The 25,721-nt window shown below is 35.2% G+C and overlaps 2 protein-coding genes across 4 annotated transcripts in view; both read right to left on the reverse strand.

Moving 5' to 3' along the window:
• Positions 1-13,656, reverse strand: LOC142342642 (uncharacterized). The gene is made up of 4 exons (XM_075394081.1): positions 13,521-13,656; positions 12,717-13,000; positions 6,435-6,713; positions 1-1,743 (listed from the first exon to the last, which is right to left on the reverse strand). The coding sequence occupies exons 2-4, from the start codon at positions 12,837-12,839 to the stop codon at positions 1,681-1,683; spliced, it is 465 nt and encodes a 154-aa protein (XP_075250196.1). The 5' UTR covers positions 12,840-13,000; positions 13,521-13,656; the 3' UTR covers positions 1-1,680.
• Positions 13,532-25,721, reverse strand: part of LOC142342641 (uncharacterized) — a 22,650-nt gene continuing 10,460 nt past the window's right edge. Inside the window, exons 2-3 of one of the 3 annotated variants that reach the window (XM_075394079.1) lie at positions 19,302-20,033; positions 13,532-14,792 (exon numbers count right to left, since the gene is read on the reverse strand). In XM_075394079.1, the coding sequence (XP_075250194.1) occupies positions 14,302-14,792; positions 19,302-20,033 (1,223 nt within the window). In that variant the 3' untranslated portion in view covers positions 13,532-14,301. Of the gene's footprint in view, positions 14,793-19,301; positions 20,059-25,721 lie in introns of all 3 variants that reach the window. The other 2 variants (XM_075394078.1, XM_075394080.1) reach the window with 2 other exon arrangements.

A 25,721-nucleotide genomic window follows, 5' to 3' on the forward strand; every position in this document is an offset into this window, starting at 1 on the left:
TTTCAACTCTCGCGACTTTATTTAAGTTTATGAAGAATAATCGCATTGTATTATCACCAGTATCATCACAAACATCACTTCTATTGTCTCATTTCACTGTAGTACATGTTATGTTATTAGTATTTCAGCACGTTTCGTTGGATGTAAGACCACAGAAAAATAATCACAAACAAAAACAACAAGGCATGTCTGTTTAGTCATAGCAGCAAGATAAGGAAGGATGAATTAAAATCATCATCATCATTAGCAGCAACTTTTCATCGACACTTATAAACCGACGACTACATTACAAAGTAGAAAAATATTAAAGGATCTGATGGAATGTTTGGTATGGTATAGAACACTCTTTGGAAATATTGGTAGCAATTAAATAAACGTTTGCATTCTTGGAGTGTAGCCACCTTAAGAACAATGTCCATATTTCTAAATAGATTTTCTATTAAATTCTATATCACCAGATGTCATCTTAAATTTTCTCTGTCAACAAAATTTGTAACTTTTCATAGACGTCTTTTTATTGGTGGTTTCAAAACTGTTATTGACAGGTGGTTTTTAAAACGAACAGCAAAACAGTTCCAACAACGCTCCATTTTTTGTTTCGAATACTTGTAGTAGAAATCGTTCTCAGTTAGAAATTGAACTTTCATTGAAACGATGAAAAATCATCGTTTTTGAATCATTCAAATCCTTCAGCAAATGTGATTGAGTCAAAACGGTTAGGGTATATATATTTTCAAAAGCTGGACATTGCTCATAAAGTAATTGGAATGATTAAATAAAAAATAACATCCCGGAGACCAGACTATTTTCATTTTAGCGTTAAAATGCATTCGTTCATTTCTGATGTATCAACTCTGACCATGGATTACAATTACCTGGTTTCTCAGGAGGTATCTTTTAATGGCTAAGTTTTGTCAGGTCATGCATCAAACAAATTTTCGCAAATATTGATAAAGGTCGCGCAATGTGTAGCAAATTGAATGACGTCATATTATTGACTCTCGGCTTTCTGATGACAATAGCAGCAGCTTATAAATTTCCTGTTCGATGTATTTTGGTCCAAAATTACAGAAACAAGTTGGCGATGGCATTTCTGTGCTCGAGTTCCGAAGCGTAGACTTACCATTAGACGGTTTCAATTGAAGAGCTCCTTCATAAACTGTTACATATAACTAGCTGATTAAAATGGATCCCAATCAAAAGCCATTTGAAAAATAAAATGGAATTTTTATCCACGCTTCAGATATACAAAGATTGGACCCATCTCTTTTATCACAATCGTTGTTAAGATTAATTTAATTTTCATTCACGAGCGTTTATATTATTCATTCGCAGAGAAGTTGAAAAGAAAAGTTTTTAAATTAGAAATTTATTTGACAAAATTAATTCACCAAAACTCACAAAATGATTGAAAAGAAGAATTTACACAACACCTCAATTTAGCAAAAAAGAGAAGCTACATGTGCACTTCGAATCCTGGTGTACCAAGACCAACTCGCCCTTTAACTCCAAGATTGAATAGCGAGATTAGTCTTTGCATTGTTGTTGGGCTTTGTACATTCTGAGAGAGGAGAGGAATGTTGTCCGTTTGTTTATGTTGGTTTGTTTGTCGACACATTGTTCGTTCACGAGCCGATTTTTCAAGTTTTTAGGTGGGCTGTTAGTTAGTTGTTGCGTTGTTTACTTCTTGGAGATGATTTTGCCCTTCATCTCGTCGTAATCAAAGTCGCCCTTGTCGTTAACCTGCTCAACAAAACAAAACTATTAATTCCATTCAAGACACACGAATCGAAGAGAGTTGGGGAAATAAACTCTATCTTTTAATTCGGGATTTAAGATTACAAGTAATCCACTGAGTCATCGCGTTACTAAGTCACTGAGTTACTTGTAATCTTAGTTTAAAAATCGATCAAAGTTTCCTTAAAGAACACAAACAATTCTCGCTTTTCTCCTTAGGAAGTTATTTATCAAGATCAGGATGCTAAACTGCATAGCCTGTGCAAAAACAGCGGCAATAACTACAAAACAGAACCAATCTGTTATCAAAAATGACAACATAGGCAGCTTTCCCAAAGACGAAGCCGAGTTTAACTGATGAAAGCTCAGAAACAGATTGATTAAACCTTCCTCTTAAATCTGTTGATCGAGTCGTATCTTTCAAAAATAGCCGGTAATATGCCGTAAAATACGAAGAACAAAAACAAACTGATGGTTTCAACATGAATTAGACTGAAGAACTGCTTTTAGAAGCTGCCTTCAAATGAACTTCAGTCAGATTGAGACAGCCTCTTGTGACCTTAACTCCTCAAATTAATCTTCTGAAAGGAAAATCTATTGAGAAAGGTAAATAAGCGTGGCCAAGAAATTATTTACAGGATTGAATAAAAATGTTGCTCTATTTCCACGAACGAATGAAAAGCTGATGAGTTGAGCATGACGTCACAGAACATAACTAAAATCTTGACGAAAGGCTATTCCTCGAATTCGATGAATTTTTATGAGCTAATGAACTAAACTCACTGTCGTAACTCCAACACAAAATAACAAAAACAAAACATGAGGAATAAGGCAAAAACAAACTCTTTTTAAAAAATGAGCAGCATTATAGTCCACAAGACACGTAACTATAAAGCAAAATAACTAATCATAACATACAATGAGATGCGGAACACCATATAACATGAAACATCTTTTATTAATTCAAGGCGAAAGGTGACAAAAATGAAAAAAAAAACCGCAGAATTTAGAAATTCACTTCAACTGCTTGAAAATAAACTCAACAAAAAACAATAGCTAGAAGCTGGAAACAAATAAAACGGCATTTAAGGGTCGATGAATCCTGTAGATATTGAGACAAAAGGAGAACAGGCTAAAAACAAACAAACAAGCAGACGGGCAGAATTTGAAAACTACTTCTGGAATGCGAAGTCATAAAATGCATTAGCTAAATACTAAAACCATTATAGAGATAAATCCATTAAAAAACCACCGAACAAGTCGTTTTAAAAGATGCTCAATAGAATCTGTCATAAAAGAGCAAACCTCAAAAAATGAAAACATTAAACATGTTTCCGAATGTTTTATAAGAAAACCAATTTGACCTGTCATCAATAAAAATGCATTAGTTCTCCAAAAAACGTGTAAAACTCAAATACCATGCAATTTTGTTGAAAGCGAATTCGTAAGACCACTACTAGCTTAAAATTAGTTCGATTAATCAGATTATTATGCCTCATTAGAAAAACGTTTAGGTCAATGACATTAGGTGGCAAGACGAGAAGCGCAACAAATACTTTCAAAATACAAAATGGACAGTAAAAAACTGACAGATTGCCGAAAACAGCAGCAAGAGCTTCGTAGATCTACAGTCTCAAAAAGATAGTATAAGAAACTTCTTTCTATTAAATGCTGAGACGATATAATTTCACTAAAAATCTGTTTAACTTATGGCTGCTTCCATCAGATGCCCTCAATTACCCGTCAATTAGAGTGACACGAACTCACTTGACTTTATCTCTTAAATTAAAATAAAGAAAAGTCAATTTCAGAGTGAGGAAGTCAATTTTGAAAGTGAGGTAAGTCAAATGCGACCAAAAATTTAGTCACGCAAGTAAACAAAGACTTAATCAAATGAATGAAAAAAAAACTCTGTTCCCTAATCATGCAAAAAATGACGTCACGCACGCAATTCAGTTGGAATTTCATTAACGAATAAGCAAGAAAATAGTTTTGAATTCATTGTGAAGTCAAACGGTCGTAAAAAAATCTTGAAATTTCAAAACAAATCAGGAGAAGGCCAATAATACCCTCAGCTATAACATTGCGGCTATATAAAAATAACTATGAAAAAAAAGTGCCAAGTAATAAAAACGGGCATCTGCCCAAAAGACTTGCTAAAAAATACCCATAAAACACCCATAAAAACAATAACAGCTATGCTCAATCAGAGCACAAATACCACATATCTTTAGCATTGCACAGGAAAAAAAATGCTCGAACACTAATTTCTCATGCCAACTTGAAGGCAGATGGAAAAAATTTCACGTTTTGAAGCTACTCAGTTTTCGGCTACCCTTAATACATCAGCGACAATAAAATCTAGACACTAAGTTGATTTCTCATTTTGAACAAAATAGTAAAAAACTATGTTCAAAAACAATGCTCTTAGATTGCCAGAGAATAGCTGCCATAGCTTTGTTGACCAGAAGTCTGAAAAAACTGAAAAGTTCAGTTTTTTTAACGAATTGTTGAGATGTCTTATTTTCAAGAACAAATTGCAAAACCAATGTCGTGTTTCGATTAGCTGCCCAGCGAAAACTTTCATCTAGAGTTACGTGCTGTCTTGACCTTATCTACTTCAATTACAAATGTACCCGACTAACTTCGGGGAATTGCTCTAATGAGACTGTCAAGAAGTTGGCTTCGAGTCACTGGGTACGGTTTAGGAAGGCTAGCTTACGCTTAATTGTCGCAGGTGGGGTCAAGTGTTGGTGTGTTAACTGTATAGGTCCAATACAGTTAAATTGAATTGCATACTTGGAGTTTTGTCAGAAAAGAGACTGAGGGCGGGGTACTGAGGGCGTTGAGCTTCTTATATTAAGAACCGTCCTTCGCACCATAAAATTGTTTTCTAAAAACAGTTTTGGTGCATCGCATTCAAAGAGTATAGAAAGGCTTAGCGCTCTAAAAGAAATTTAAGCCCTCTGGACGCGACCTGTTTATCATGTTTTTGACAAAAGCCAACTGGGTTAGACCAAAAACCGCCCTTCGCACCATAAGAATAAGTCTGCAAAACAGTTTCTGTGAATCGCATACTGGGAGACTTATTCTCTATATTTGGTTAAATTCTAAAATTAAACTTAATTTTGCTTCAAAAATTCAGCCTATTAATCATAATAATAACGCCAGCCAGCAATAACTTTAAAGAACTTTGATAACCTAATGCATTATGACTTAATGACCTCGCTTTATATATATCCTGTTCTTTTGATTTTGTTCTTTTGACTTTGGCCGTATTCATGACATTGCGCAGTTCAATACGTGAAAGAATTTTGAAACCGTTCAGTCGAAACAGTGAGTGAAGTAAGTCAAACGCGAAAATCGTGACTAATGCAAAACAAAAAACGTAATCAGAAGGTAAATTAAATTAAAAAAAAGAGACCGCCTAAATAATAGCCTGTGAGATGCTGACGGCGACTATTAATCAAGCAAATGAACAAAAACCTCGCTCGGATAAAAATAAAAATGATGCAAAGCACGCAATTCAGCAAAAGTTGTCAGAATGAATAGCAAATTTTGTGGATCTGCAGTTTCAAAGAGATAATAAATACCAGACCAAGAACGCTATATAGTTTCTTTTTCATTAATTGCTGAGAAGTTAGCTTTTGATTGGAAACCTGTATAACCTATTGCTGCCTCTATCAGCTGCTCTAAACGACATCCAATTAGAGTGACGCACACTCGTTTGACCTCATTTCGTTGAAATAAAGAACAGAGAAGACGTTTTGATAGCAAGGAGAATCATTTTTGAGGGTGAGGTAAAAACTACCAAAAAGATAATCACGCAGCAAATGTGAAAAAATTGCTCTACCAATAGTGTATAAAACACGTAATTCAGTCAAATTGTATGAATGAAAAAAACTGATTTGAAGTAATCGTGACGTCATATGGTCTAAACAAAAATCTTGACAACGATACAAAAACCAAGAGAGGTCAATCAATAATATCTATATCTATCGCTTTGGTTCGAACATTTTAATTTATAGTGTAATTTTTAGATGGCAAATGCAAAAAAGCCTTTGGAGATCTGCTAAAATTAGATGATCTAGATGAAAACTTCAAGACTCTAGTTCAAGCTCTAGTTCACTAAATAACATGGAAATTAGCTGCACTCTATTGACCTTTAACTACTCAAAGTTTTCACTTGGAGTTAAATTTTTCAAAACTTAAAAACTTCGTCACATCACGTGAACGCAGAAGTGGAAATTGTGATATATTGTGTCTCTTTCGATTAGTGGACATATAACCCAACACTGGGTGCGGTGCAGGGGGAAAGAATAGATAGCAAAACTTTGATCCCAAGCAAACAGTTTACTTGAAAGCTGACGCCAAAGAGTAATAAATAATTTCCATTGCTGAGAAGTAAAAGTCACTGAAAATAAAAATCATATGGTCGCAAGCATCATCGATTGAGACGAATTAAAAACATAGCTCAGAAAATGAACCGCAAATGAACCAAAACTTTATACTAACTTAAACCTGAAGCCAAATGTTTCTTGTCGGGTGGGGAGTGGGCGGGGAGTGTGTGGGTAGGCATGTGTTTTGTGTGTAAGTGTTTGTGTGAGCGTGCCTGCGTGCGCGCGAGCGTGTGTGTGATGTGGGTGGGGGAGTAAAATTAAAGGGACAGACACCCTCATAACTTATTACAGACATACCTGGAACTCCGCATTGCATCCCAGCTTTTTCTTCATGTCTTCACTGGTGGTTGCGTAGACCATCCTCATTCGAGGGGGAGCATTGTCCGAGCACCAGTAGATGTACGCCGTCTTCTCGCAAATGCTGTCATCATCGCGCTTGCATCTGAAGTCGAATACGAGGAATCGCGGCTTATCATCTGTCATTAATGCCTTAATCTGTTCGAAGTGGGCTTTGTTCTCGCACTCGTCCACATCTTTGCTACAAATGGGAGCTGTCGCGCAATCGTCTACTTCGACCTTAAATAAAAAATACCTCAAATTTGATAGTGGGAAAATGTGCAATGAATGTGACAAAAATATAAGTTGACAGAAATCTAGGGAGAATCGTTCACTAAGGCGTCCAGATTAAACCTTAAGTGCAATGATTAATCTATCAGAAATGTTTCTGATCGTTCTTGCACCTAAACACTCAGTCCAAATTAGAAAATTAAAAGATGACAAATTATTATCACACACCCTTTTCATACCTCACACTGATTACTACAAGAAGGTTAAAACACGCATAATGCTAAAAATCTGAGAAATGAAATTCCACTTATACCTCTACGAAAAAACCTCTTAAACGAACAACAAATTCGTCACGTAAAAGAACCCATCGGAAACTCAGGGTTTATACTAAGGCTCGCAATCAAAAACAAAGATAACGAAAAGTATGAGGAACACTCGAGCGAAAGTTCAAGTGCACCAAAAGCAGGATAACATCAGCAACTAAAATGGCTAGAAACGTATTGAAAAGCAATTATGGTGTATTTGAATACTCGATACTTGAGTATTGGACCGATAGCGAAAACTAGTAGTCCTGAGGAGTACAGAGAACAGAAATTGATGTCGTAAAAAGCAGACTCATAAGTCATCTCTCATTACAGTGTTATCAAAAAAGGTTGGCTTTAGGCTATCACCAAAAAGATTTAAGGTATCGCTGGAAAGCCCAACAAAATCTCAATCAATTGTTGAACATACATTTTAAGTTTTTGAATTCTCGCGATATTTAGGTCCAAAAACAATCACATTTTTGAGATCGTTAGGAACAAATAAGGCCAAAACTTTCACATATCTCCTAAACTCCAAAAAATAACTAACTGGCGAAACAATTCCAAAATTTTAGGTAAATTTTCGACCTTTTAGTTTTGCTATGATCAAAATTCAACTTAAAACTTTGCAACACAACTTGGAATAAAACAAAATTTTCCAAAACATTACAAATTCAGCAAATCTTTAATAGATAAAAACTCTGTTAATGAAAAAGTTATGGAATCGATCCCTCAAAGAGAGCAAACCTCAAAAAAACTACGTTCTCTTCATTTCTCGCACTTCCACACCGAATATTTTAACAAAAAGATGTCTCGTTTCTTTTTTATGCACGAAACATTTTCACAAGAAAAGGATTATTAAATAATATGACGCTTTTTTCAGTGACTGCAAATTGCAAATGCTAAAATTAGGGTAAGTTGAATCTACATTAAAGCTTGAAGGACAATTTCAATTTTCATTTTTAAAACTTCATTGCTTCGCTCGTTTTGAACCTCAGAACACTTCACAGCTCTTGTGTGGATATGACATGGGGACTAGCAGTGTGTTTTTATGAGCAGTCCAATTAAGACCATGGAAATTTTTTTAGTCGTGCATACAAAAGTAAAATGATAATACTATCGAGCTTCATAAAAAATTCGGATAGTTGACCTCAGACACAATCATCCATTAATTTGAATATGAGAAGTTGACGTAAAGTAAGACAAACTTACTTTTTCCTCTCTACACTAATCAGTTGAACATCTAGCGACTACTCGATATATTTCCTTGACCAGTCGGGAATAATAATTACCATTTGCATTAAATAAAATCTACAACCTTCTTGTGATGGAAGTTCTTAAGAAGCTTTGCTGGCTAGTAATTTTAAATTCTTGAAAATGAGGCCTGAGTTTTCCGATATCTTCGGGTTTCACGTTTTCAAATATATTTCAACCATTTCATGACTTTTCAAATAATTTTGATTTGTTATTCCTTCAGTATTTTTACTCAACTGAGTGGCATGAGTTTTGTCCAAAAATCACTTTTGTCCAAAAATCACTTTCCTATGAGCTTAACGCTATCGAACGTATCTTTCAAAAGCAGCGGTCAAGCAAAATTTACACAATTGACAGAATGTCAATTGAGATAAGCTCCTAACGTAAAAAGGCAGTCTTTAACTCGGGCGCGCTGAGTGAACTCCTATATAAATGAAGAAATTCTGACATCAATCCAACGTCAATAGCACAGTACACAAAAAACTAAGATAACTTCAAGAGGAATGAGTACGGATATACAAGCGATGACTATGTCGAGTGTCCAAAAAACTCAAGGTCACTTAAGACAACAACTGATTCTCTTCCACTGTTTCTGCAATGGAATACTCGACAACGGAGCACCAGTTCATTGACTGCGCGCCACAGAGGCACATTTGTAGATTCAGAAAAGCGCGAAGCTATATTTCATCCTTGTTGGTGATCATGTTAAAAAATGATTCCTTCAATTTTTGCTGATTCTTGCTACCAGCCAATGTATGGATTTCGACGTTGACGGACCAGCTTCGTAACGCAGGTGATCGATGTACAGCAGGTTGTCTTATCGATTTCAAATACTCTTAGCTCATAATTTGTTTGATGCTAATCATATTTCTAGGAATACGATAGTTCAAAATTTCAGCAAACGGATTAAACACTTTCACGTCGTAAAAGTTTCTAAGGAAGCGTTGACCAGATAGACCAATTGCTTTGATATCTAATCGAGCACCGTTATCAGTTTTAAAACCCCTTTTTGCGACGTTCTCTCCTTGCTAAGTCTAAAGACAGAGCTCCACTTCGATAGCACAAAATTAAATCAGTAAATTGGCTAAGAGCCCCAAAATCGGGTGTGACTAGCCACCTTTCCGACATTGGAAAGCATGGGCAAAATTTAAAGATTCTCCATACGTATATTTAAAAGTCCATTTAAAAGTACGGATTGCCGGTACTTTTACTGGTTCCAGTCGCATGTGAGGTCAATCCCATCTCTAAAACCTACCTCGTTCAAATCAAAAATGTATCGCATTGAAAAATGTATCGCAGGAACATGCATCCTCGTTCCTTTGAGAATATTCCTTAATCTCATCCAAGATATTCTCCGACTGCATATTCTCACGAGCAGTTTATTGATTTTCTTTTTTGACTTTAACGAATTTTTCATGCGCTCTCCGCGCTAAAAGTATACAAAGGTTCTCATATTTGAATCGATTTTCCATGCTCATTTTCCCTGTCTTCACATAATAAGATAAATTAGACCAATTTCTAAATGGAAGAGGAAATTTTTTCTATACTTGTCATTGAAACAAGGATGATTCAGCATCAATGAATCAAATCATTCATAACTATATATTGCTTCTTGAATTTGCTTGAGGGAAAGTGGTATTGTTCTCGCAGCAAAAAATTACAAAAAAATTACAAACATAGCTGGCAGATTGCCAGAAAATAGCCGCAATAGATTCGTAGATCGGCAGTCTAAAAAAACAGTAAAAAAGACAGACCAAAAAAATTCTTCTTTTAATTGAAGGCTGATCTGTTATATTTTGATTAAAAATCTGTATAAGTTATTGCTGCCTCTATTAGCTGATCTTAAATAACCTTCATTTAGAGTGATACACACCCATTTGACCTTATCTCTGAGTCAAAGTAAATAAAAGTCAATTTCAAAGTGAGGAAGTCATTTTTGAGAGTGAGGTAAGTCAAGTGTGACCAAAAATTTAATCACGCGCATGAACAAACAAACTCGCTCCACTAAGAGCAAAAAATGACGTCACACATGCAATTCAGTTGAAAATGCATGAACGAATGAACAAAAAATGGCTGTGACGTCATATGGTCGTAACAAAAATCATGACGACGAAATAAAACATAGCAGGACAAGTCCTGACGTACAATTCAAAGAATTTTCATTGACTAAACAGAAAAATTAGACCAAGAGTGGTCTATGAATGAATTGAAAAAAATCATTTTAAAAAAATCAGATAAAAAAATAAAAAAACAGAAAATCAATGTCAAAATGCCGCATGCGAACAAAAAAACCACTAGCGAGCAATGAAAATTTAATTCAAACAAAAAACTAGGCCCAGAATGAGCTGTGAATGGATTGGGAAAACCATTTAGAAAAAAATCCGATCCAAAAAATCGAAAAAACAGTAAAAATCAGAGTGAAATTGCCGCATGTGAACAAAAAACCACTACCGAGAAACCGAATTTTTGTTCAAACACCGTTTTCTCTCTACTTTAAAATTAGAGCAAAAAAAATTCACGCCGCAAAACCACTCGCTTTTTCACTCCATTTCCTGTTTCGGCGTGACCAAAATCACTACTCCAATTTGACTTCAAAAATCATGAAAATGTGTGAACAGATCTTAAAAAAAAACATAGCCGGAAGAATTCCGGAAACGACTCGAAGTAGAAATCTGACTATTCTCACTAATCAGATGCATCACCAGCATATTACCAATCGACAGACATTGTAACCAATTCATAAAGAAAAGACTGGAGAACTGGAAACTTGACAAAGGACAAAAGCAAAAAATAATATTCTCTAAAAATCCAATTAAAATTCTCTACAAAAAGATAACATGCAGCACCCCATCCACAACTCATAGAAATCAATTAGTTATATATTTGGCTAGATCAATCGCCCAACTAGTACTTGCAGAGAAACGTTAAACAAGAAACTAAAAAAAGACTAAGAAAAACTCTTTAACGAATGAGAGTTTTGTATAATTTGTTTAAATGAAAAATGCCCTGCTCAGCCTTCAAGTGCAAATTCATAGTATCAACACCTACAAAAATGCTCCTTATTGAGAAAACGTTACCAACAAAAAACATTAAATTGGAAGAAATAGGCAAAAAAATTTAGAAAAAAGACAAAAAGTGGCCAAAATTTGCTCTGATTTATTCGAGTTTCTTTAACAAAAACAAATCAAAACTAATATCAATCAAAATGAGAGACACCCTAAAGAGCTACAACAACTGAATTCCACTAGAAAACTCCCCCAAATGCTATCAAAGGTTGAGTAAGAATAGAAACGACATTTAAAACCAAATTGAACAAAAAAAAACGAGAAAAAGTAAGGTGTTTTTTAAATTTTACAAGAAAAAATAAAGCCAAAAAAGTTACTTTGATTAAATAGAGCAATGAAATGCTTGCGAAATATGGGGCAAGTCATAACAAGCTAAAAAAAATTGTCTACGATAGAAAAAAAAAACGAAAAAAGGCAAAAAATTAAAAAAGTGGTTAAAAAATTCTCTATTTTTCTGTCACTTTTCTTCAGAAAGAAATGTTTTATACCAGCAAAATTGTAATCAATTGGTATCCCTGATATTTTTTGAGTACCGAGCTTCTATGCAAATTGCACTTAAAGCAGTAAAACATTACAAAAGGCCAAAATACATTAAATTTCGTCGAAAAATCAGCAAAACAAATCAAAAACCTCCAAATTTGCATAAAACTCAAATTAACTAATTGAAACCTTCAATTCCTATCAGAACGAGCCCAAATCCAATACAATATTATAATCAAACCTCATAAACAAGAAAAATTGCAAAAAAAAACTGCTTTTAAAAGCCGCACGTGAACAAAAAAATTTCGCTCGCTCAGAGAAAATTTTGTCACACATCAATTTCTCGCTCTCTCAAAAACAGCGGTATGAACAAAAAACCACTCTCTTTTCGCCCCGCTCTTCACTTTTGTTCAGCAACCAAATCACTCCAAATTCTTTCACGCGTTTCATTTCCCGCTTAAAAATTCACTCCAATAAAATTGATTAAAAAAAAAGGACTTCTCCAATACTCCTCTTCGAGCCGTAAAAAGACAGCGCCCCAATACAATTCAAATTCTTTGAATTGTAAAAAACCAAGAGAAGGCCAATAATAGCCTCAGCTATCGCTGTGCGGCTATTAAAAAGACATCAAAAACTTTTGAGGAGACACCTTACTATGTTGAGCATGTTTCCGGAGCAGGATTGAACTTTTTAGATTTTTCTTTCAGGTGCTCGACGCAGCATTTATTTGAGCCTATCACGGATCCTAGTGCACGATGACTTTTAATTACGTCATTATCTTCACCCAAAAAAAGCTTTAAAATCTACATGTTTCGCTTATGTAATGAGATGACACTTCAATCCGTATTATCCAAATCCATTTCCATGATCATTGAGCCGTTCCAGTACAACTTTCAAAGATCGCATCTTACCTTGCTCTTGTCGTCGCTGAGTTTAAACACAATCCATGCCTCGTGCTTGTCACTTTTGTCCAGTTTGAAGGTCTGGTACAGGTCAGTGACAGCGTTGCCAATTTCAACACCACTCTTCGACATTTTGTGAGATAGATCAACAACTAAGTTTCTTCTGTTAACACAAAGGTATATGCACAAGTGCAGATGTGTATGCTGTGCTCAGCTGGTTTTTGATTGGGAGTATTTGGTTGATTGATTTCGCAGATCAACTCAAGCAGAGCAATGAAAAGATGCCAAGACACCTGAAAATAGTTAGAGTTGTAGTTACAGTCAAAGGGACAAGATTTTTCTAGTTATATTAACAATCAGCACTATTCAAAATAAAGAATAGGATATTAACAGCGATTCTCAGATGTCTCCCATAATCTACTAGTCTGTCTCCGAAACGAAATTTTCACATAGCGCAATAAAAAATTGAACACAGTTCAGGAGAATATGCAATTTAAAAAACATGTATTCCTACGTTCGTTAAACAGCCATAAAAATGCTTCATTGAGCTCAGTGGTCACCGCCGGTCTCATCCGCTTCTTGGATTGAAAGTAAAGCCAACACAAATTGTAAAAACTGCTGTGAGCTGTCTTAGAGGCTATTGAATTTCATTTTTACTAAAAAGATGTCAGAGTGTTACTTTGAAGTACAATTTCTACGCAATTTTTTTTTGAAAAATCACATTTGCGACAACAGAAGCTTATAGTCAGAACACCAAATCAAATTACAAAATGGGGGAACAATTTGAAATTGAACACGCAATCCTATACTTACCAGAAAGTACGAAGATGACAATATTGTATTAGTTTTACGCTCAAATATTGGTTTGAATTTGTAATTTCAACTTGCAGTACCACACAATCATATGATGTGCTTTGGCTATGTGTTGATATATAGTTGTGTTTGGAAGTTTAAACTAAGTCAGTCAACTTAGTTATTTGCACTAGTGCTATGCAATGCACAGTTGATGCATGAAGCATAACCATAAAGAGAACCGACTCAGACCTAACATCAGAAACTAATCATTTTGATCAACTAGTTAGGTCCAACTTGGGTAACTATTTAGCTAACAAGGTGAACACAACCCAGAAGTAGAAGTTGATCAAAATTATTAACTTCAATTGAGAAGTTTAAAAGTGTAATGAATCACAAAGTGAGAAATTTTTCAACAATAACGTTATCAAAATTTAGGATATAGCACCATATTTAGCCACAAAAATTCTCAACTTTTCGCTTTATCTCATAAGAAATCATTATAATTCACAAATGTCCTGTCTAAAAATACAGAAGTAATTCAAAATTCAAATGTATTTGAGAGAGTAGCAAAAAATCAATAGTAAAATATTGCACTCAATATATTGAAATTGAAATATTGAAATGGAACTTGAGCAACTAGCATTCATATAGACTTTAATTTCTGCATAGAAATACTAACGATTTCAGCTCTATTTATCCATCTAAAATCGATAGCTTTTTGATTAACCACTCATCAATTAACCATGCTTATCCAGTAAACCAGTAAACACAATTGAAGGTCGTTTCAGTGACAATTAAATCACACTTCTTTCGACAGCATGGAGAAAGGCCAATTAAGCTCTTGCAAATTAAACTCCCTTGCTATTTCGTCAATTCTTCTGTACTGATGTGCCGAAAAATCCTCTTTCGCATACCACAATAAACCTGTTCTGAAAACTGCTCGAATCGGATGCGAATGCAGGAGCTTAAGCGCTTCTAGCTTCCTCGATTCGTTCTCTGTTGTAATGATACCTCGATTGACTTCACAATCACCGCATTTCATGACCAGAGCTTCTAACTTAGTTTGCTTGGCCAGTAATTTAATGACGTCACCATTCAACCTTTCAATGCATCTTCTGACGCCAATAACGAAGAGATGGGAAGGTGTACTCAATCCACAACCTTCCACGCTTAGAAATTCCAATTCAGCTGAGAAGTCTAAGAGCCAATCCAAAAGAGATCCCTCGAAGAATTCATGCCTCAGGGAAAGATATTTGACGTTAGAACACGTTTTGAAGAATCTTGTCAGTCCTAGAACAAACTTAAGTTAAACAAGACAAATTACTGCGCATTTGCACTTAATATACCAAACCATCATGAGCGAAACAGATTACAAAAATCTGAGCACACCCGGCTGATTGATTCGCAAAACTCCGATTGGCATTGAAAGTACAGAAAATGATTGATTTAAGAAAATTTTTTTTGAAACTATTTTGAGTTCATTTTGTTGTTAGACATACCATTGCTACTTAATGAGAGAAAACAGGTGCTAGTAACAATACCAATAGGCAGTAAAGATGGTAACGAAGACTTATAAGAACGAACTTCAGGTAGCGGGCATCTAAAATTGGTCTTTGATGGTTTATCCCGTTTCCATTTATCCCGTTCGCAATCCCGTTTCTGGCAATTGGTTTATCCCGTTTCTGATAGTTTATCCCGTTCGCAATCAGAAGTGTATTTACATTAAAATACACTTCTGATTGCGTAATTTGAATGTGTTTTCTTATACTGATCACAATTTAAGTGTTTCTTTTTTTTTGATTTCATAATTTGATACTGACTCTGTTCATTTTGGATTGCGTTGCTGGGCAACTGCTGAATAAAGCCCCTTTGAGCAGAATGAGCGCTGAATGAAATTACTCTAAAGAAGTAAAAAAGATTTCACGCAAAATGTCGAAAGCGGCAAAATGTGAAGCGAAACAAATTTTTATTCGACGAAGACGAAGTAAAGAACATAGCCCGAAGACTCCGGAACCCACTTCAAGCAGACATTAATTGAAGGCCTAGTCACCCCCTAACTAAATGAAACGATCTTATTAAATAAATCACTAATCACTTCAAAAATTAACTGAAGAAAATAAAAATCATGAGAAGCCAAAAATGGTATCTGGAAAAAAAACTATCGGAAGAAAAAATCTGGAAAAACTTAACAGGTTGAGATTCCAAATAACCTTTTGGCAAAACAGCTTGGATTGAGAACCGCGGAAAGGGAAAGAAAAAATATTTAAAAACTGCTCACAAAGAGTTAAGAAGGTACTTTCCGACAATTATCCCGGTGAACCATTAAACCTTTCTGCTGCTCGATCGATGAACTAACCATTGCTAGTCCGAAAAACACTGACAATCAAAAACAAAACAAACATAGCTGGCAGATTGCCAGAAAATAGCCGCAATAGATTCGTAGATCGGCAGTCTAAAAAAACAGTAAAAAAGACAGACCAAAAATATTCGTCTTTTCATTGAAGGCTGATCTGTTATATTTTGATTAGAAATCTGTATAAGTTATTGCTGCCTCTATTAGCTGATCTCAAATAACCTTCATTTAGAGTGACACACACCCATTTGACCTTATCTCTTTGATTTAAGTAAATAAAAGTCAATTTCAAAGTGAGGAAGTCATTTTTGAGAGTGAGGTAAGTCAAGTGTGACCAAAAATTTAATCACGCGCATGAACAAAAAAACTCGCTCCACTAAGAGCGAAAAATGACGTCACACACGCAATTCAGTTGAAATTGCATGAGCGAATGAACAAAAAGTGGCTGTGACGTCATATGGTCGTAACAAAACTCATGACGACGAAATAAAAAAAAACCAAGACAAGGCCAATAATAGCCCCAGCTATCGCTGTGCGGCTATTAAAAACACGATAGAAATTACAAATTTAGATAATTAAATTCAGTAAAAATAGCAATGTATAACATTGAAGTACCCAATAGTAACAATACAACTTAATACCTATATAATAGCTCTAGATGAATTAGTGATAAAAAGCTAATGTGAAAAGCTTAAATGCAGAAAAATAGGCAAATAGTTGAAAAGTAAACGAAAATGGGCCCTATTTTGGGGCCTAAATTGGCCCAAACAGAACCCAAATCAAAAATTATTCGGATTGAAGGAGAACTTTAACAACTTAAACAACTAAGTTCAACCAAAAAAACTCCATGAATGCCATAAAAAGAAATTTACAAATACTGCTAAAAACGTCCAGCAAGGCTCTACATCAACATAGCTAAAAACGTCTACATAGCATCTAAAGTTTAATATTTGCTTAAAAGTTTAAAGGTAAAATTTCAAGCTCAGATAATTTAGACAAACGCCTTTGGTTGAAAAAGTGTTAAAATCAAAAAACCACTCTCAGAAAGTAGAACGTTGAAACACTTTTGCTCTAAGAATGATGCTTGAACAAAAACCACTCTAAATTCTCTGCTCCTGTTCAGCAGATTTACCTAAACACACTTCAAGTGATTTGGCTTCTTCTAAACACATCCTCTAAAAATAAAAGTCACCGATTATAAAATAATGCTAGTCGCCTGTTATTAAAAGAACACTTCGCTCAACAACTGTAGAGTCGTTTCAAATCCCACCTGCTGTCCCAATAATAATGGCACCTTTAGCTGAAAAGTGAAACAATGACAGCAGGTACTAGAAAACGAAATACGAATTTTTTTCGGGCAAATTGTAAAAAAAGACTTCCATGATCTCGTTTATTGTCCACGTTGTTTGTATCTAAATCTTTGTACAGCAACAAAATCGTCTTTCTTTTTTCACCCTTCCGATTTCTATTGTTTTCTAATAAAAACGTTTCAGCAGTAAAAACAATAAGAATCTTAATACAAAGTATTGACAAAAAGTTAAATGCTTCTGACTGTAGAAACATCGGTGTGATTTGCACAAAAACAATATCAAAAATCAAATCCGCAGAAATCACGTTTAAAACAGTGGGGTACATTTCTCAGCGTTGACAATTTAGGTGCGCCGTCGATCCCGAAGCTAGAAAAACTGAAGAGAAAATTTCCATTACAACACATAGCTGGTAGATTGCCAGAAAATAGCCGCAATAGATTCGTAGATCGGCAGTCTAAAAAAACAGTAAAAAAAGACAGACCAAAAAATTCGTCTTTTCATTGAAGGCTGATGTTATATTTTGATTAAAAATCTGTATGTTATTGCTGCCTCAATTAGCTGATCTCAAATAACCTTCATTTAGAGTGACACATACCCATTTGACCTTATCTCTTTAAAGTAAAGTAAATAAAAGTCAATTTCAAAGTGAGGAAGTCATTTTTGAGAGTGAGGTAAGTCAAGTGTGACCAGAAATTTAATCACGCGCATGAACAAAAAAAAGAGCGAAAAATGACGTCACACATGCAATTCAGTTGAAATGGCATGAACGAATGAACAAAAAGTGGCTGTGACGTCATATGGTCGTAACAAAAATCATGACGACGAAATAAAAAACATAGCAGGACAAGTCCTGACGTACAATTCAAAGAATTTTCATTGACTAAACAGAAAAACTAGACCTAGAATGGAATATGAGTGAATTCAGAAAACCATTTTTAAAAATCAGAACAAAAAAAATAAGAAAAAAAAACAAAAAATCAATATCAAAATGCCGCATGTGAACAAAAAGACCCCTAGCGAGAAATGAAAACTTAATTCAAACAAAAAACTAGGCCTAGAATGAGCTGTGAATGGATTGGAAAAACCAGTTAGAAAAAAATCCGATCCAAAAAATCGAAAAAACAGTAAAAATCAGAGTGAAATAAATTGCCGCATGTGAACAAAAAACTACTACCGAGAAACCGAATTTTTGTTCAAACACCGTTTTCTCACTCTTACTTTAAAATTAGAGCGAAAAAAATTCACGCCGCAAAACCACTCGCTTTTTCGCTCCATTTACTGTTTCGTTGTGACCAAAATCACTACTCCAATTTGACTTGAAAAATCATGAAAATGTGTGAACAGATCTTAAAAAAAAGACAGCGCCCCAATACAATTCAAATTCTTTGAATTGTAAAAAAACCAAGAGAAGGCCAATAATAGCCCCAGCTATCGCTGTGCGGCTATTAAACAGATTGTCTCTCGGAAGTGGTAGAAAATTAAAAATGACCTTTGTTTGGATCACCTTTTCCATTATTTGACAAAAACGCGCAGAAATGGTCTTTACATCAAAAATTCCAAAATCTGTTCAAAAGACACAGTTAATATTGGAACAATTTGCCAGAATTTTTGATAATAACAATCGTTTCAAAGGAAATAATGAAGACAATGTTGTTCTGCGAAGGGTACTAACTGAAAAAATCTATTTTGATCTGAGTATTTATGCGAAACCAATGGCACAACAGTTAAATTTTTGGCAAAATTACCGAAAAATTGAGCAAAAATTCCCTAAAATACGAACGAAAAACCACAGATATAATTGCAATGTTAACAAATCTTTGAACCTCGATAACTGCCTAGAAACGAAATTAAAAAAAAATTTTTTTTATTCCATATTCTATGCTGTACGGGATTTCTAATGATACTAATCACAACTCCCTACGATGAATATATCGATGGGCCAAAATTGACAAAGCAAAAAAAAACATTCGAGTATATAGTCCCCCTCACTGAAGTGGGGTCGGAACAATAAAAAGGGCAATTTGGTTTTAAACCCTGCCCAAGAGACAGTAGATGGGACAGGAATGACCTAGTCATAATAGTACAGATTAAAAGATGTTCGCGCAGATTAAAGAGGTTTAAGTCATATAAACTTACCAATCCAAGTTTGTAAATACTTGCACGACAGGGGCAACTTGAATTGCGTATCATTGGACATGTGATAATCATCTGGCGTTTGACCCGTTTTGAAACCAAAAAATAAAAGATTTGGAAACACTTTCACAATGTAATCCCATAAGTCTTCAACTGGATCTTGGGATTCTAGCTCCAGTCTTCTAATATTGGGAAGACGAATTTTTTCAACCTGTTCGAGAGAGGTCAGCTTGAGTGAAGTCAAACGTGCACATACTGTTAAATTTGATGTCACGAAGGGATCGTAAATTGCCGCTACGTGTAAGCGAGTTAAATTGGTAAAACCATCAAATAACGATTTGTAAAATTCATCAGAGGTTACGCGATAGCCAGACTGCTGATCAATATACAGTTCAGACTCGTTTTCTCCCGTGTAAATTATTGGTCGTGTCGCCTCAGCGTAATCACAGATTTCAATTCGAACGTCCACAACAGTTTTGGCTTCCAAAATGTCACTAGATGTCAAAAAACTATTCAGTACTTCAAATGTTATACCATCATCCAACAGAACCGTTTCAATTTTGAACAACTTCAGTTGGAAAAGGTCACTGTAATCTTTCAGAAAATTTACGATAGTCTTCTCGTATTCCATGAGCGTGAGCCCCGTTTCGAAATGAAGCGTCACAGAGTTGAACTTCCAAGCTGTTTCAGCTCTCATAAATTCCAGCAACTTTGAATTTATCGGTTGTTCGTTTTCTGCTACATTCAAAGATGCATACGCCTGCAACAATCTCGATCATTTTTAGCAGTACAGAAACTTAACTCGTCGTCCGTTTTAACAAAAACTTCAAAACAGTTCATTCATTCAGCTCGTGTATAGTTTTGGTTAGACAAACGAACGTTTGATTATGGTCATATTAAGCATGATTAAGATAGATTGTGTACGCTAGAAAATTTAACAAAGATAAGTAGCCGCAAAAACAAGAATGTAATAGAAGTATTGATGAAAGAGCTGTCAAGAGGCGTATTTAAAGACACATGATACTCGTCAGAAGTAAGAGTAAGCGTCGTGTTTGAGTCAAAGTAAAAAAAAATAATCTACTAAATAGCAAACCTCTTTTTGACTTTCAGCCGGAAAAATCATAGCATATAATTTCAGTCTCCAAGTGTTTGTTTGAGCGTATTATTATCACTACGACTGTCATGGGAGAAAGTACATGAGGAATGACTGAGAGAGCGTACTGCAGTGCAGCATTTTTCAGAACTGGCTGATGCGTAACAAGTTAAATTTAGAATTTTTCAACACCCAATAGGATTTTAAAATTATGCTTGATTAGGAACACTATACATCCGAGTGATAAAGAATTCGATTTTTAACGCAAATTACCGATAAAACCTTTAAAAAATATACAGATATATGAAGTTAAAATCGCCAATAGAGTCGAGTCATTGGTCCACTCAATTTTCGATAAAATTATCTATACAAACTTAACGGAATAACGTCGGGCGAATTCCTCTCAAACGACTTGCGATCGGTTGGCATCGGTAGTAGTCAACTGCGGCTTAGGGATGTTAGCATTAGGGTGAAGGTCTCAGAGGGGTCAACCGTGCCGGGATGACCATGGAATGCGACCGAGGGTGGACAGGACGCGGGTGAGGGTTTCCAGGACAAAGAAGGAGGTCCAAATAAAATCGGAGTGGCAGTAGTAGCAGTGAAAGACTTGAATTACCTTTTAACAGGTACAAAAGTATAAGAAAAAATGTAGCAAATAAGTAAAAACAATACAAAAAACAAAACATGAAAATAATATTATATTGTTGCTGCATCTACAGTGGATCTTCCAAGTGCAATAATTACTGTAATCAAATTTCTGGTCCCTCGGTTCTATTAATGGTCCTCTTTCTTATGTCACACTCCGAATGACAAAACGAGGAAAGTTTTAGACCTAGCATATCGGCTGAGCTATTTACTATTCTTTCGCTTCTACAGGAAAACGACTTCTCGGTTAAAGTTTCTTTAAACAACGAGACCAATAACCGTTCGTTGCTCACCACCGCGCAAACAGACGCCCTCCATCTCTACTGTATGAAATTTGGTACCATTGAGGCAATTTCAAATTTACGCAGCTCAGTCAGATCTGGCTGCCAAGCAGGACAACCATATAAGAAAAAAAGCCCTGAATAAATTAAAATTGACACACGACTATATATTGTACGTTTTAGGTAACCAATGGAACATACTGCTTTCAACAACTTAGCCTGAAAGTGGTTCTTCAATCTCAAGGAAATCGATATAACAATTCCGATTTAAGCCCCGCAAGGTACTCGTTTTTATATCATCAACACCAATAGATTGAGAAAAAGTCCAAGGAGTCATTAGCAGGGAACATTCGCTTGAATTGAAGAAAATTATATTGCAAAGACCACAATTTCAGCGCACTCAGGTCTTTCAGCACATTCCCAAAAACAGAAAAGACAGCATACCGTGATATCGTCAGCAAAGCAATGACCTTAACTGCACTCAAGAACGGAAACCGTAACGTCAACGTAATAAGAGGCGCATCTAACACACTACCTTGCAAAACTGCACTATTAACTGGTAAAAAAGCAAAAAACACCTTAATGTTGACTCTGTGGCGTGTACAGCTTAAACAAGATGACAAGAGTCAAACGAAACTCTTATCAGAGCGAAATATCGACAATTTCGAAAAGCTAAAATGTTCCAATCAAACGCTATTGCATAATCTATAAAAAAATAGAGGTAGTCGTGGTAAGATCGAAATAGGCCTGTAAATTTCATGCTCGAGAACCCTCCTATTAGATCGGACTAAAATGTGGACACCTCCACGCTCGGTTATAAATGATCAAAGGTTCACCACCACAGTCAGCACTTGAACAATCAGGAACTTTGAGAAGTAGTGATCGAACTTCCGAACCGGAGCAAACTGACTTCGGACAAGCACACTGCATCATGAGCGTTCAAATGTGAATCAGAACGCGGTAGACGAACTGCGGAAGTTCCTAAGAAAGTTTGCCTGTTCCAGGATAACAATTTGACAGCAACAAGCATCTCAAGCATCTCATTCTTCAGCAACAAAACCAAGTAACAGCTGTTCATCTGAGTGTTGAGGCCAAACAGTATCCCTCTATACGTCAGGAAAAAGAATGTTGCACAAGAAAAGCCAATTCAGATAGGAGAAATCGGAGATATCCAAAAAAGTTTTCAAATCATTAGATAAAACTCGGAGGCTTCTTTCAACTTGGGGGGGGGGGGGGTGACAAACTTCTTCTACTTCTTCTATGTACCACCCTTCAGACAAAGAATTTTTCTCCTCAAGAGCTTCGATGCATCGCGTACTCAGACACTAGAAGAGCGTTAGACTATAAGAGCCACAATGCCCTCTGGGTTTTACCTGCTTACCCCTTTTCAGGACAAAAAGTAAAAGCGTGAGACGAAACATTGGTTTAGCGGCCAATTGCATTAAAACACCGGATAAATAACATAACGATGAAAAATGCGTTTGAGAGCAGAAAAGCAACGCTCGAATGTAGGCATAGCAGAACATATTTACAACCAGAGCAATTACGCTTCTTTCAATAAACTAAAAATTCATTGAAAAATTGTTTATCAAATCGTTACAACAGTATAAAATCATATAAATAAAAGTAACCAAACTGTTATTTCCATTCATTTTTCTCTATATACGATACCAAACACAACGTTATTCATTTCATAAAAAGTAAACCCGATATGGCAGAAATTTAAAGCAAATGGAGATCTTGAAATTCAGAATTGGAAGGCTCTAGAATTTCATCATATCAAATTTATATTCACAAACTGCCGATAAGATAGAATTCTCTTGTTAGATGAGCCTACATAAAGAGTTAAAAAACATGCCTGGTTTTTTTAAAAGACAGTTTAAAATTTGAAAATTTTGTTTAGAAATACTATTTTTTAGTTCACTTAACAGTTGTTTTTCTTTTAAATTAAAATTATTTAAAAAATTAGGCGCTCTGAAATGAACAAAAACCTAATATGAAGGACCCAAACGGAAAGCGAGCTGAAAAACACAGGCAAAACGATCAAAAGTCCTACAAGTTATTCATTTTTAAGATTTCAGTTATTTTTTCCAAATACTTTGCTCGGTTTGGCTACCAATTCAAATCAATTGTAACAGAAAACATAGTAAAGAGAACATGCAGGTGTATCTTTTTGTATATCAACTGGAATTGTACAAAGCTCGCAAAACAGTACAACGGTTCTCTAGAACGTTAAATAGTTGCATTTTTACCCAATCGAAAAATTCAAAGAAACTAAATTGCATCTAGAAAAAACATATTAGTTCTTCAAAGTCAATTGCATTTTCTACTTCCTATATTATTCCGAGATTTTCTTGGAAAAGCAACAATTAAACTGTAATGGGTTCAGTTTATTTTTTTAAAAAAATATCAGATAAAAAATCCAATACATTTACTTTACAGTTCTCCTCCTACTTGTGTTAAACCTACAGAACCTGCTTTCTGGTTTTAAAATATGCATTAGCTTAAGCGCCATTTACCCTACTTTTGTTTCCCATATCAAAAGCCAACAAAAAATGCGAGACACTTCGACAAAACAAATTCATTTCCAGCAATTCCTAAAGCATAACTACTAAGATTTAACTACTAGTCATTTCAGAATGAGAGTTTACTTATATTTTTCTTTAGACAACTCAACTTTAGCAGAATAATAAAACTAGCAAAATAATCATCAAATACTTTGGGTCAAATAAAAAATTTTGCTTCGTGTTGTAGCTCGGCCTCGTTTGATTGAAATTGCGTTGATAGATTGCTGCTGTTTTTTCATTGAGGAGGATACAACAATTTTGAGAAATTTCCGCAACTTTTGCATTTAAAATTGATAAATCACCGGTTTCTCGACATAAATTCAAACCGTATTCTGCTTAAAGTTTGAAGAACCGCTGATTCTTTACTTAGCCCGGATAACTCATTCTACAAAAATTAAAAGCAATGAAGTCGGCAATTTTATAGCTAAGACAATTTTCAAGAAGTCAATTATGTGACCTAATGAGTCCTTTACAATTGAAAACATTTTGCATGATTCAACACAGCATTCAATGCAGATTATATATTTAGGAAATGTTGTCGATGTCAACCAATTTTATTTCAAATACTTCTTTCTTGCACTCTCCAAGGACTAGCTCATTCTTTTTATTGTTCCGCCCCCTTAATTGGGGGAGGAATTATATACTCAAATGAGTTTTTTGTTTAGTCTATTTTGCCCAATTGTTAACGGTAGTGGGATTGATTATATCTTTGAAGATAGAGGAGGGTTGTTCAATTGTTCGATCCGAGTTGTTGGCTATAATTTAGGCTAAAATTTTCAAAAATCAGACTTTTTTTGTCAAAAACGGGACAAATGCTTTTCTAGCCCATTTTCTTCGAATTTGCCTATGTAGACACCTTAAAACGGCGGTATATTATTCGAGAGCTAGTTGTACTCAAACTGGCAAGATGATCTATTTCGCAACCATTTGAACAATTGAGTGTTTTTTACACGCAGCAAACGCAGCTGATCTTGAGCTCAACATGGATCCTAACGGTTACCAAAAATTTAGATTGAAATGGGGCGCGGTCGTTCAAAAGGTTTTCGTAATTCTAGACTTTATGTAAATTTCTGACAGGAATTTTACATCATTTCTGAATTATGGACATACTAGTAACGGAAAATGAGGCCCAGCAAATATAAATTATGGTTTCGAGTTAAGCTCATAGTTTTTATGGTTCTGACCAATTGCTTTCGTAAAATTCTATGGGTTGCTTATGTTTTGCTTTCATTTGTATTACTTTTTGCAGTCCAACAACAGTTTCTCCAATCAAAGATCCAATTGTTTTCTAAGAGGTCTAAATTAACCTAGACAATGCTTTCAGTTGTTATCTAATGTCTCTTATGACTTTGAATACATTTGTTTCGTGAAATTGTGGACGTTGCCACTACTTTATCTTATTTCTCTCAACTTCTGGCGTAATCTCAGTAAAAACAAGCCGAAACGCATATTCCTATGAGTTATAATTCAATGTCTGTAACGGTTTTATATTTAACTATTAGTCTCCTGGTTTTGAGACCACGAGTTTTCAATTTTTTGTTTGATTTTTGAAAATAATTCCACATTCTATTGGTTCATCTTCTTTCTTTGGCGAATTACCACCTTATTGACAGGTCCGATTGACAAATAACATGGTTGGAAAAAAGCACAGCGGTTGTAAAAACAATTTGTTGCACAACGTATACATGATAATGATGTCTCACTTGCTTCCTCAGGACGTATAAAGCCAGGGCGTATTCGCTTTCCCAGGACGTACTTGTTTTAATGATTTTAGATTTACTTTTTTGAAAAAAAGATTATTTCAACTGTCTCCTTTTTGCTCTCATTTTTGTCACCA

Source organism: Convolutriloba macropyga, chromosome 7 (genome assembly GCF_964194025.1).
Source record: "Convolutriloba macropyga chromosome 7, txConMacr16.3, whole genome shotgun sequence".
NCBI lineage: Eukaryota > Metazoa > Xenacoelomorpha > Acoela > Convolutidae > Convolutriloba > Convolutriloba macropyga.